The sequence below is a fragment of the Microtus oregoni genome, unplaced genomic scaffold, assembly GCF_018167655.1.
Source record: "Microtus oregoni isolate MIOR12 unplaced genomic scaffold, Mior012 000038F_ref0000394, whole genome shotgun sequence".
Lineage (NCBI taxonomy): Eukaryota > Metazoa > Chordata > Mammalia > Rodentia > Cricetidae > Microtus > Microtus oregoni.
This window is the reverse complement of record NW_024543097.1, coordinates 11,786,909-11,801,008: the sequence shown is the minus strand read 5'-3', so window position 1 is coordinate 11,801,008 and position 14,100 is coordinate 11,786,909. Positions and strand designations below refer to the sequence as shown.

The window sequence follows — 14,100 nt, the reverse complement described above, 5'->3', positions numbered from 1 at the left end:
TTGCCAAAATGTTCACCACCACGAAACCACCTTAGGATACGTTTCTTTTTGTTTATTTTAGGCTTCTCAATGAAGCAGTTTAAAGAAACAAGGCATTAGGTATTATGTAAATATGTCCCTTGGCTAAAGTGACTGTAGAAAAGAATGAGCTTGAATAACATTAGAGCCAAATTATCCTTGAAATCTGTGTCACCATGAAAAATTCATGGAGCCCAGAAGCAACCAAATCATCAACAGAATTTTCAAGACCGCACAAACCTATGAATTTTATTTTATACAAGATAATAATTTAAAATGCATTTCCCCCTGCTTGCATACACATTCTGAGCCAGGGAAAATAGAGTTAGCACAAAGAAACACAAAAGCACAGGTCTCCAGAAGTCAACCTGAAGGCGGAACAGTTCAATTTGCTTACCGCGGGGCAGTGGAACTGCGTTGTTATGATTCCTGCCTTCCTTTGCATTTAGCATTGATGCTCAGTGATAAAAAGCATTCATTAATTAAATATAAAACAACAATAAATCAAAATTCTACCAGAAAACTCCTAGAGCTAACAAAACACTTTCAGCTAAGTACTAGGGCACAGAATTAACATTCAAAGACAATACCCTTCCTAGATACCAATGACAGACTGAGAAAGAAATCAGAGAAAGCACTCCGTTCCCAACAGCCTTAAAAAAAATAAAAACCTCACAATAAATCAAAGCATAGAAATGAAAGAGCTCTGCAGTTAAGATAGTTAAAACACTGAAGAAGGAAACACTGAGTGGGATTCTAGCAGAAAAACATCCCATACTCATGGATAGGAAAAATTATGAAAATGTCCATCCTGTCAAAAGCAATTTATAGACTTAATCCAATCTCAGTCATCAAAACAACAACTCAATTCTTCACAAAACTAGATTCATATGGGAACCCAAGGGATCCTGGATGCCCAAAGCAATCCTGAACAACAACAAAACAGGTATTGATATATCTGAAAGCAAAGTATATTAGAGTTACAGTAACATAAACATCATTATGGAGCATCTGGGAAAGTGGGGCACCTACATCTCTCTCCTTAACATTCCCCTCACGTACATAATACTCTTTGCTCCCTGCATAGCAATCCAGTCACCAGAAACGGACCATGCCTATTCTCGAGATGCAGGCTAGCGAGATCTTAGACAGTTGTGAGAATCCCACTTTTGTGATTGACCTCTGCACCTCCAAAGCTCTATTCTGAACTGCCATACCCAGTATCATCTGGAATCTATGAGATTCACTACATAGGAAAGGTTGCCCCAGTGGCTGTCAAGAATATATCCTGCTTTGGTTAACAAGAAACTGAATGTAGAACAAGAGAAGGCTGACAAACTATTGATTGAGATCTCTGAGACTGTAAGTAAATCCAATTTTGGTGGAAATGTCATCCTTAACACATCCTTTGCTGTCTGCAAAACTAGTGCTATGGAGAAGGGTGTGTCCTGTACCATCACAACACTGACTTAGCTGGTAACCCCACAGTCATCCTGTTATCCTGACTTTCAACATGATCAATAGCAGTGCTCACATAGACACGCTGGCCATGCAAGAGTGCATGATAATTCCTGTGGGTGCATTCAGGCATTCAGCTTCTGGAAGGCCATGAACATCGGAGCAGAGGTCTACCACAACCTGAAGAATGTCATCAAGGAGAGATACATGGGAAATGCCACAAAAAGTGGTCAGAGAGTAGGTTTGCACTTAACAACCTCAGGAACTGCTGAAGAAGACAATTGGGAAAACCTACACTACTGGTCAGGTTGCCACTGGCATGGATATGGCTGCCTCCGAGCTCTTCAGGTTTGGAAAATACCACCTTGACTTCAAGTCTCCTGATGGTATCAGGAGGGTCATCACACCTGACCTGCTAACTGACCCGCACATAACCTTTACCCTGTATTATCCAGTGGTGCCCATCAGAGACTCCTTTGACCAGGAAGACTAGGATGCACAGCAGACAGATGTTCACAGCTAGCTTCAGGCATCCAGGTGACAGGGAGTGATCGATCCCACTTTGACCAATCCCAAGAGAATAGCCGAGGCTGCAGGCCAGGAGTTCTGCAACTACCTCCTGCTCACATCTTGATTAACCCATTTTTCTGATCTATGTTAACCATGTGGCTCAGTACCTTTTTTCAGTGGGGTAGATCACATCCTGCTGCTTTCGTAATTTGGGCAGGAGTGGGAGGAATCAACTTCCTCCTTCCCAGAATGATTGACAGAATACAGACAATTCTCCTGCATTCCTTGATGTTCTATTAGCAAAATAAAAACCTCAGTACCCACCCTCAATAAAGTCAGCATGGTTCTGACACAAAACCAGACATGTACATCAGTACAATAGAACAGAGAACACAGAGATCAGCCCGTGTAATGACAGACACCTGATTTTTTTTTCTCAAAGAGAGCAAAAATACAGTGAAGGAAAAAACAGCATTTTTAACAAATGGTATGTGAAAAAATATACATATATGTGGATGGATAGATAGATAGATGATAGATAGATAGATAGATAGATAGATGAAAACCTGATTCTTGTCTCTCATCCTGCATATAAATCAAATTACAAGTGGATCAAGGACCTCAACGTAAGACCTGAAAGTCTAAGGTGCTAGAGGAATAATTAGGGAGTATACTATACAATATAGACACATATAGACATGCTCCATGGGACTTTGGTTGCTCAAAAAGTAAGGCCAATAATTTTTCAAGTGGGACCTCAGGGGATTCAAAGACCTCCATACAGCAAAGAAATCTGTAAAGTTAGTGAAGACATATGATGGAGGAAGGTCATTGGCTAATAAAGGAACTGCCCTGGCCCATTTTATTGGTTAGAGGATAGGTGGGAGGAGTAAACAGAACAGAACACTGGGAGGAAGAGGAAGTGAGCTCAGAGACTTCACAGCTCTCTCAGGAGCAGACGCCTCAGAGAGAAACGCCATGCCCCGCTCCCGGGCAGACACAGGGCATGAAGCTCCAACCCAGGATGGACTAGGCTAGAATCTTCCCGGTAAGACCGGTTCTCACAGATTATTAGAGATGGGTTGATCGGGATGTGAGAATTAGCCTGTAAGTGCTAGAGCTAAAGGGCCAAGCAGTGCTTAAAAGAATACAGTGTCTGTGTAATTATTTTGGGGCATAAGCTAGCCGAGCAGGCAGCCAGGGTGCTGGGAATGCAGCCCCGCCGCTCCAATTACTACAGACATAGAAATTCTGTGTTAGCTATACATCTGACGTAAAACTAGTGGATAGGCTACACGAAGAACTAAGCATAAAAAAAACCCTAAAATCCACCCAACCGAAAACAAGAAAACATCTATGCAACTGAATGGAGAACTGTCAAAGAAATACACATGACTACTAAATACATTTAAAGGTGTTCAAAGTCATTATCTGTCAGGGGAATGCAAATTAAAACTACTTTGAGATTCCATCTCACTCCAGTCAGAACAGCCACCATCAAGAATATAAATGCCAACAAGTGCTGGCAAGGATGTGGCCAAAGGGAATTTATTATACCATTGATGGGAGTGCAAACTGGTGGCAGCTACTATAGAAATTAGTCTGGATGCTTCTCAAAAATGTAAGAATAGATCTTCCATATGATTCAGATACACCGCTCCTGGGAATACACCCAAAGAACTCTCGATCCCACAACAGAGATACCTGCTCATCCATATTCATGGATGCTCTCTCTGATGACTAGATTTAGGAAATGGAACCAGACTAGACATCCGTCAGCTGAAGAATGGATAATGGAAATGTGGTATGTATAGACAATGGGATTTTATTCTGCACTTAAGAAAAGTGAAACTATGAAATTTGCAAGAAAATAGAATGGACTGGAAAATACCAAGCTCGGCGAAGTAACCCAGGCCCAGAAAGAAAAACGCCATCTGCTCTCTTTTTTTTATGAAGATCTTAGCTTTGAATTTTTATATTTTTATTGTCAAGCTTGTGTGTGAGTGTCTATAGCAGTCAGGAAGCAAGGAATGATTTTTGGGGGTGTGCTTCAGCAGGGGGAGTGAGGCGGTAAGACACATTTGACATGAAAGAAGAAGAGTAAGATGCTGGATTTGAAAAGTTTTCTGTGAGAATAGGATGGGGGAAAGGCATGTCGGGAGAGAGCTACCCAGAACTAAAGATGCAGGGAAAATTCATATAGAAACCTACTACTAGATAATATAATTAAATAATAATAATATAACTTTTAAAAGAGAGTTAAAACTGAGGCTCTTGTTTTTTGTTTTGTTTTTGTTTTAATTCCAATGCCAAGCACAGAAGCTCTCCTATGAGGTTTTCCTCCATGGATGGCTAGGAGGTTCCACAACAATACAGGCTACTGCCAGTGCTCCGAGCTGCCATCAAAACTAGATTTTAATACCGTATTGCCTAAAATAAATTTTGGACATAGTGTGCAAAGAAGTCAAGCTGGGACCTATCTGGAGGTTCTTGCCATGCTGAGTAGTGTTCATAGTGTTACAAGGAGCTATTCTGGCTGCTGGAGGGGTAAAGTCAACATTTTTAACCAGCTGTGGTCTCTGTATGCTAGAATACCAACCTATTGGGCAAGTTGCCTCCATTGGCGCAAGAACAGAATGAAGGCCTGGGACTAGGGGGTGACTAACTGATTTGTGATTAGATCTGAGGCTTATTCCATAAAAAAAAATATAAATGTATTATCAACCTGGTCAAAACCAACGGGCGTAGGTTGGAGCTTACTAATGTTCTTCTGATTAATGAACATGTTGTGAAACTGCCTTCTAAATATTTGTGTTCATTCACATAGTCTTACTCGACTTGCAGCAGAAGAAAGTCAAGGCAGACTCGGAACTGGTCAAATTCCTGAGATTGACTATTTAATACTCAGCCTTAAGTGGGACCTTCACAGCAGCCCTTCCAAGATCCAGGCAACACTGCAGAAGGGTGTCTGTGAAGGACGCAAACGCCAGAAGTCGGGGAAGAGTGCCATGAAACACTCTCCTCTCGATACAGCATCGTTAGTACACTTGTGAATTCCCAACAGCTGTGGATATCTGCACGGCCTCTACTGCAAGAAGTGAAAAGTACAGGTGAACAGTGCAGATACACAGAAAATCCCCCCTATTAAACAATGACCCAGCCATAACAGCAGATAGAAACCTCCCCAAGCACTACAGATGTGAATACAATCATTATGGTGACAAGTTAGGGGAAGGCAATCTCCCCACTTCTTTATGCGTCCTAAGCCATATGGTCCAACGTATGGATGATATATTGAAACTTGCTTTGAATTTGCTGATATGATAAACTTTAAAGTATGAGAAAGAACACTCAGGATTACCAAGCTAGAAAAGAGTGGCTTAGAGTCACTGAGAAAGAAGAATGAGTTACTTAAACTATAACATCCATGTTTCCAAGGAGTTTCCAGATTTCTAATGTCAATTACTTCTGAACCTCACCTCTACATAGCAAGTCCATTAGCAACCACTTAGTTAAGGCTGGGATGATGTATGTTTGGTGGTCACGTCTTCTTTAAACTTATCTCTTGAGTTCTGCCAAACCTTTGCAGGTCAATTGACCTATGCGTTTATAATTAGTACAGAAGAAATACTCTTTTTATGCTATGATTCAGAATAAACTACTGCTTCCTCTATTTCTTTCCTCGACGACACACACCTTCTACTTCTAGTCCTCCTGGAAAACTAACCCAGAGTCTTGTGAGTGAGTATCTCATTCTCAACCATGTGGAAGGCAATGAGTTAGTTTGTGTGGAAACTCTATTCTTTTATTCTGATAATACTAGGGGAAACCTGCAAAAAATCCATAACCAGTGAATTCCAGAAAGCCTCGGCTTAGTCTTTCAAACTGGAAGCAAATATAGAAGGAAAATTACACTAGAAATGTATTTTAGCAAAATAAAAGAGGTAGAATTTCTTAGACTGTATACTTTAGAGTGTTCCAGGCATTGTGCTACACATCTCTGCTAGTCATTTAGCAATGTCAGTTCTACATCCATCTCTCTCCTTTTTTGTGATGCTGGGAACCAATGGTTGAAGGATAACTGAGAATAACAGAAGATCTGAATGTCTGTGGAGTTTGCTTCTTCCCAGCAGCATGTTCAGCTTGTTCTTCTTTTGATGATTTCTTTGTCTGTGCTCCTTAAACCAGATATATCGTGTCCCTGAGAGGCACCAGCAACAGGAGGGTGGTCTCCTCAACAAAGGTCTGAGTCTTTCCCCTGAGGTGTCTCCACCCATCTCCAGAACCTCAATTGCCCTAGTGTTTTAGAGGCCGTGGATCTAAAGGGTGAGCATTCTCCTGCAGTTCTGAGTTATTTCTGTATTCTCCTTTCATTAGTTTCAGCTCTAAACCATCTTGGAAATGGAGAGACGACTCATAAGTTAAGAGCACTTACTGCTCTTGGAAGGAACCTGACTTCAGTTCCCAGGATGTATGTGGTGACTCACACCTGCTTATAACCATAGTTCCAGGGATCCAGCACGGTATCTGGTCTCCACGAACACCTGCATGAATATGGTGCCCATGAGCTTGTTCAGGCCCACACATACACACACTCACTCATACACACATAAAAGATTTAAAATCAATTCTTTATATTGAATGCTCTCTGTAAAAATTATTGACAACCTTGTTTTTCTAATTAGATTTTGTCTGTGGCAATCTTTACCTAATTATGTCAACCTTAAAGGTAAATGGATTAAAGTACAAGGGCCTGATTAACTTGTCTACTATTTCAGAACAACCACAAATCAAAACTAGAATATGGATCCAGATCTATGAGCATAAAGTTGCTAATATATTTCAGAAGGAATAAGAGACAGAGAAGGACAACTATAAGAAATATGTGTTCTCATATTTTAAAATATAATTTAAGAAGGGAGGTATAAAAATCATAATAATCTCCCTCTCCTCTGATAGTTCCCTGTATCATTATCTACCTATAAATAGATAGATCCTTTTTCTGCTTCCTTCCAAATTATGACTATGACAGCAAAAAAGGTTATAAAAACAAAGCTATGAATGTGTAAGGATAAAATGTGATAGCATGTTGGAAATATTGAGAAAATCATGGCACTGTGAGGGTATTTGAATAAGAAGGATCAAGACTAACTATTACAGAGAAAGATAAACAAAAGTCTCCAAGGGGATCAGAACAGACCTCGGATGCCAGAAAGATTAAGAAGAGGAGGGACCAGTTCCTTTCTACAATGGTGGTATAGAAACAGGATCAATGGAAGTTCTTATCAACAACAGTTAAACTATCCAAATCCCTTTTCTACATTTTATAGCTCAATGCTAACAGGTACCAATAAACCAGCAGATGACATTAAGGAACAGAGAGTTTGGTCAAGTTCATGTCAATGGTGGCCTTAATGAGACTGTGGTGTGAGTAGAAGGATGGTAGGGAATCTGGACCAATTAATTCCATGTTTTATGAGGTACTTCCCAGTGGTGGAAAGCATCTAAGGATGTGGAGAGTATCTCATAAGACATGGAACTAACTGGTCTTCTGTAAGAGTGTTTCATCTTGCATATGAATAGAAAGCAAAGACCATACAGATACGTAGGAAAGATGCATTGTGAGATTTTCTATAGGACCGAGGGGAAGAAGCAACAAGTTGGTAGAAGAAAACTGAATACGAACCAACTAAATGAGGAATGAAAACAGAAACCTGCTCATAATATTTTTTCCACCATTGGTTACTCTTATCCTGAGCAACAACAGCACCACAAAAGAAAAGTGATACCTCGAAATCACACTATACGGACGGCAAACGTGTGGCCCACTGTCCAACTGTGAGCTCTGGGAAGTGATTAACTGGCCTTTAAAAAGAAATCCTATCTACAGCCTTCTTGAAAGACTACGAGAAATCACAGTGAGATGCAAGCAAGTGTGGCAGACTGGTGGGAATTTTCTCTAGATGGAGTGGATTTTCCCTAGGCTCCTTTGCTAACTTACGGTACCACCTGACCTGTGTCAGGATTGGACATCCCTGGCAAAGAACTTGCCTCTTGAGTATCACCAATCCACGTGTGTGAAACTGAAAATCATATTATCTATGTTTTCTAAAAGAAAACTATTAAGCACCAGAGGAATCCCATCTTTCTACACTTGCCCATAGACTGAGTCTCAGATGAAGTGAATACTATTTATAAAATAGTTCCCGATTGGATGAGCCTTCTAGTCATTAGTGTGGCGCATCGGTCTTCAAACATTGATGATAAAATACGGACCCTAGAAGTATTGTAATTTCTTTATTGAAATAAAAGCGGTCAAAGGGGTTCAAGCCCATGTTCACTCGTGCTTTCGAGAACAATTCTCATCCCCCTTCCGCCTTGACTCATCAGTCTTCAGTTCACTTCCTTACAGTACAGTGACTTTCAATGCTGAGAGCGCCCGGAAGGGCTACACCAGAGCAAGGGGGAAACAAGGACAGCTGGTGAAACTACCTCACCTAATTATGACGAAGAGTTGACTGTTAACGTGAGACTACACCATGACTACTAAGACTACTAACTGCTACCAAGATAACAATGCCTTTTTGAAAAACGGCCTCGTGTTAATTCCAAGAAGGCTTTCCAACCACTTAGCTCACTGAGCTCCGTTGGTTGTTGTCGTTTCCGGCTCACAGAACCCACTTTCCTTTCCCGGGTCATCTTTTTTATCTGATGAAGTGATTTCATAGGGTTTCGTCTGCTTGTTCAGTTTCTTCTCTCTTTGCTTCATAATTTCTTGAAAGCGAATTTCCTCCTTTTTCTCCTCGTCTTTCCTTTCCAGGGCCTCAAACGCTGCTTCTTCTCGCTTCCGAATCTCCATTTCTTTTTGCCACTGTGATGGAAGTAACAATTGATTTACATATTATTTCCCATGAAGAAGCACACATCAACAGAGCTTTTCAAACGCACATTGTCACCTGCCACTCTCCTTTCCCTGCTGTACAGAAGCATTTCCTCGGGTTTCTCACACTCTAACATATGAAAACTGCACAGACATCTACATGCCCCACAGAAACAGAATTTCTTCCTAAAAGTAGCATTTGTTCCTACAGCCCAGAGAATTTTGCTGTCTTGTTCCATACAGATATTTCCATGACAGCATCGATTATAAAATGAAAGATCTAGCTGAAGTGACACAAACAACCAAAGGATAGAAGAAAGATTTTAAAGGGTGCAATCTTATATTATTCCTAATAAGGTTTAAAGTGGAATTAATAGTCAGGCAACCTCTCCACTGTGAACGACCATGGTGAGAACTAGGAAGGTGTGACCAGTGTTGGAACTAATGAGCGAGAAGAAACACCTCGAGGACCTCCCCGTCTTTTCACACAGCTTGTGGGGGAAATGGTTAAAGGGAGTAGTAAGAGTAGTAAGCCCTCTTCAGACTGAGTCAACAGTTCAGAGTGGAGTCACTCCTGGCATGATGCGCTAGACCCTCCTAAGAATCCTGCCTCCATTGTTCTTTGTACCCCCCTCAGCTTGGCTCACCGCCTGCCATTCAGACTTCCTGACAGTAACAGTCTTGCAGAATGTTCAAATACTCGTATGAGTAAACATTAAATCTAAAGCATAACAAGCTACATGTTTATAGTATATGACCTGTTTAAATTTTAATGATACAAGAAGCAAGTTACTATCGTGGTTCTTGAGATGTTCGCTGCACGTCATTATTACATATTCAGTTTCTCTAAAATAATTTTTTTTGGATGAAATACTCAGAAACCGGTGGCAAAAAAAATCTATAACATTCAGGCACAGCCCGAAATTCATTTAGTTTCTAAATCTGTGATATTCAATGGCAACAGATACTTCTTCTCATATATAAAGTCTTATACTTTGTAGTTGGCCTTTTAAAATTTTTTTATTGTTTGCCAGTCTCATAAAATTATACGATGAATTTCAGTCATTGTTGCATGCGCCCGTTCCCATCTCATTCCTTTCCCTCTCCAGCTGGACTTATCAGCAAGTCCTCCCCTACCAGATTTTCATGTTTACTTTTTGTAGTTTAATCAAGTCCATACCCAAACGTAGATCAGAGCTTATTTACTCGAGCAGTTTACTAGCGGTTATCCCACTAAAGAAAATGACCCCAGCCTCAATAACTGCCTATGGCCAAAAGTCTCTCAAGGGCATGTGGAGGACTTATATATAAGGAAATGTGCAAGTGCCCAATCTTGTGTAAGCCTTGTGCAGGTAACCATGACAACACAAGTTCAATGGCGATGAAGTAACCAGAAGACATTTTGTTTTCCTGTGTATCTCCTGATCCTCTAGTACATACACATATGTGCGTGTGTGGTTTTTATATTATTTTTAAGTAAAAGAGAAGTACATCACTTACCCCCTCCATTTCATTCCTCTAGCCCTTCCTAGCCATCCTTTGCTTTAAGAAGCATTATATAGCAGATTTCCATATCAGTGGTTTTGTATATCTGCCTTCCTCTTCCCTGTGCTTCCTCTCTCCTTGCTATGACTTTCTTATTCCCAGTATCACCCCTTTCTATTTTCATTTCCAATATGTTCTACTATTCCCCCTGCCCTAAGATAGGCCTCCTCCTACCTTCCTTCAAATGACTCCTATCCTTCTGGGCCGTATGGACACTAAAATTTAAGCACACCCTTTAAAACTCCATAGCTAAAATCTGCACATAAGAGTATGGTGGTATATTATTTGTATTATAATAGGTAAATCTTGCCAGAAGACCAGAGGCAAAGCTAAATCCACTAGAGGTCAGGTAATGGTGACACACACCTTTAATTCCAGGACTTGGGAGACAGAGGCAGATGGATCTTTGTGAATTCAAGGCCACCCTGGGCTACACAAGATCAATGCAGAAGCAATTCCAAGTGCTGGTGGCTCACACCTTTAATCAATCCTAGCTCTAGAGGGAATATAAAATTGGAAGAGAGAGAGGCTTAGGCTATTTTAATTTGTAGTCACCCAACCTTGGTAGAGGTAAGACTTCTCTAGTGGCTTGGCTGTTTTGTTTCTCTGACCTTCAGGTTGGACTCCAATTTCTGTCTCTGGGATTTTACGATTCATGCTACGTAAGGGAGAGCATGAGGTGTTCGTCTTTATGGCCTGTATTACCTTATTGGGTATAACATTTTCTAGATCTACCAATTTTCTGGAAAATTTCATAATTCTAGTCTTCTTTCCCACTGAACCAGAGTCTACTATTCATCCATGCCAACATAGAAGTGCAGGAATGTCCATTGTGGAATATGGAGTCCTTAAAGTGTGTGTCTAAGAGTGTTGGAGCTGAGCTGTACAGCGGCATGATTCTGGGCTTTCTGAGGAACATAAACATTGATTATCATAGGGGCTGCACCAGTTTCCACACCCAACAACAGTGATGAGAGGGTCTCATTTTCATTCACCCTCACCGGCGTTCATGTTTACTTATTTTATTAATAACAGCCACTCTGACTGACGCACACTAAAATATCGAACTACTTAGAATTTCCAATTTTCTAGAGGCTACGGATAGTGACCATTTTTAAAAAGTATTTATTAGTCATTTGTGTTTTTTTCTTTGGAGAACTCTGCCTTCAGTTCCTTAGACTAATTATAAACAAATTATTTGTCTTGATATTTAGATTTTAAGCTCTTTCTCTATTCTAGAGTCTAACTTCCTGTCATGTGTGCAGCTGGCATAGGCTTCCTTCGCAGTGTCAATCCTTCCTAATGTCATGAATTTCCACTTGTTGGCTGTGAGCCTTATTTCATGGGTGGAGAACTATTTGAATGCCCTGCCTATATATTCAAATATAGGATGAATATTTCTCAAATAATTCTGCAAAATAGAAAGTGAAGGAATACTTCCAAACTCCTTTTACAGAACTAGTACCATCCTAATTTTAAAACCAGACAAAGACATACCAAGAAAAGAAAACTACAGACCAATCTCTTTGATGAACCCAGATTCCAAAATTCTGAGTAAAATACCTGCGAACTAAATTCAAGAACATAAAAAAAAATATTTATATTAGTCAAATTGAATTTACTCCAGACACGCTGGGATGTTTCAGGATATGAAAATCAATCAATTTAATTAATTACACAGGTCTTTAAGACCTGCATACATTATTTCTAGTTATTTCAGATTTTCAAATATAACACTGAGATCTTTGATCCTTTTGGAAATGATTGATCCAAATACTATATTAAACAAACATGAAAAAATGAGCACCCTCTCCTTCTCCTGGTATTAATAGAAGACTTCAAGTTTTTCTTTAAGCATGATATTGGTTATAGGTGTGCCAAATGAAGCCTTTTCTTAGTAGACATGTGACTCCGCCCAGCCATAGTCTCTCCAAAGCTTTTATTTTGAAGGGATTTTGTTAAAGACAATTTCTGCATCTATTAAATGATCGTGTGATTTCTGTCTTTGATACTGATTTGATACTGTGATCACATGAAATATAAGGAATTATTTCTACTTTCCTGTATTTTCTTGAGATTTGTTTTGTGTCCTAACATGTGACCTATTTTAGATAATGTTCCATGCATGTGCTAGAGTTTAGTATAATGTAGATGTCTATTAGGTTCTTTTGATATGTAGTATCATTTAATTCCAGTGTTCCTCTGCTTTATAGTATTGAGAGTGGAACATTAAAGTCCCTGATTATTACTATGTTGTGATTAATATCTATTATGTCTACCTGATCTATGGTGTAATTTAATTCCAGTGTTTGTCTGTTGACCTTTCTAATGGACAGATGGGGGGAGCGAAGCCACTGACCACTCATTTTGCGATTAATATGTAAGTGTAGCTCTAGTTGTATTGTTTCATAAAATTAGTTGAGCCTGCCTTTAGTGTGTATATATCTAGAACTGTAATTCCTCTTGATTGATTTCTCCACAGTCATCAGTGACTATCTCTTCCGACTAAACTCAGGTTGAATTCTATTTTCTCACATATTAGAATAGTGATATCTGTACACTTCTTGGTTTTTTTGTTGCTTGGAAGATCTTTGCTCATCTTTTCACTCTGAAGGCAGTGTCCATCTTTGATGACAATGCATACTTCATGGAAGCAGCAAAAGAAAGGAACCTGTTTCTAATTCAATCAGTTAGTCTATGTCATTTGATAGGAGAATTAATACTGTTCTGAGTTTTCAATAATACATGTGCATTGATCTTGTCATTTTGCTGTCTTTGTAGTTTTTCTTATTTTATTTTTTAAAATAAAAATGAGGCATTATTAAAGCATTCAGTGGGTTTTCTCTCAAAATCAGATTACAGAAGTATCTACACTTTTAGCACCAGGTAAAGGCTTGACAACTTCAACGCATTTTTTGGGGATCTCTGGCATTAAATTTCTAAAGTGGAATGAGGCACAAACCCAACACAATGGTAAATATTTAAATGCTTTGTCTGTAATATGAATTTTCTAACATACAACAAGTTTGGAAGAAAGGTTTCAGTACATTATGTGACAGATGTTTCCTGGGAAGAGGTATCAGGTACATCTATCTGCTCACACTGAAAAGGGAATTGACAGCAAACCAAAGTATGGATGCCAATAAAGTCCAACTTGGTGAACCAATGCACTGTTTGGCAGTTACTTACAGGAACATGGGTAAGGTGTTATACACGGGTGCAAAAGGGACTCAAAGACAGCTGCATCACAAGAGCCTACCCCGAATGGAACTCAGGTCAAGAATGCCTAAACCTGGCACACTGTACTCATGCAGGCGTCACAGGAGGCCGGAGAGTGTCCTTTCCTGGTGACTGTTGGTTTCAGCCTTGTGTAGGCAGCATTACCGGCTGGAGTGTCTTCTAGGGAGGTAGCCTGGTTGCTTCTTCCTGGCTGCAGGTCTTGTCTGAGAGAGGCTTTCTACATCCTCTTCTGTCAGTTTACTCTTCCACAGGGGATCTGCTCAGGTCCAGGGGCCTCCTGGCGCTATGGTTAGATGCTTATTTACTGTCTTAATCCACTCCCATCACAAGGGAATGGTTCAGTCTCCTGGAAACTGCCATGTTTCCAGGATGAAGCACATCCTTCAGGCTTCCCCATTTTGTCTTCAAAATGATTTTTTTTTTAAGTTTGAAAAGTAAAACGTCTTAAG

General features: G+C 39.9%; 1 protein-coding gene and 1 pseudogene across 2 annotated transcripts in view; one reads left to right on the top strand and one right to left on the bottom strand.

Annotated features, from left to right (window-relative positions):
• Nucleotides 1-1,129: 1,129 nt before the first annotated feature.
• Nucleotides 1,130-2,110, top strand: LOC121433382 (annotated as a pseudogene).
• A 6,483-nt stretch (nucleotides 2,111-8,593) lies between these two features.
• Tmem232 (transmembrane protein 232) overlaps nucleotides 8,594-14,100 on the bottom strand; it is a 256,911-nt gene continuing 251,404 nt past the window's right edge. For both annotated transcript variants that reach the window (XM_041631893.1, XM_041631894.1), the window contains one exon: nucleotides 8,594-8,857. In XM_041631893.1, coding sequence (XP_041487827.1) covers nucleotides 8,621-8,857 — 237 coding nt within the window. In that variant the 3' untranslated portion in view covers nucleotides 8,594-8,620. The remainder of the gene's footprint in view (nucleotides 8,858-14,100) is intronic.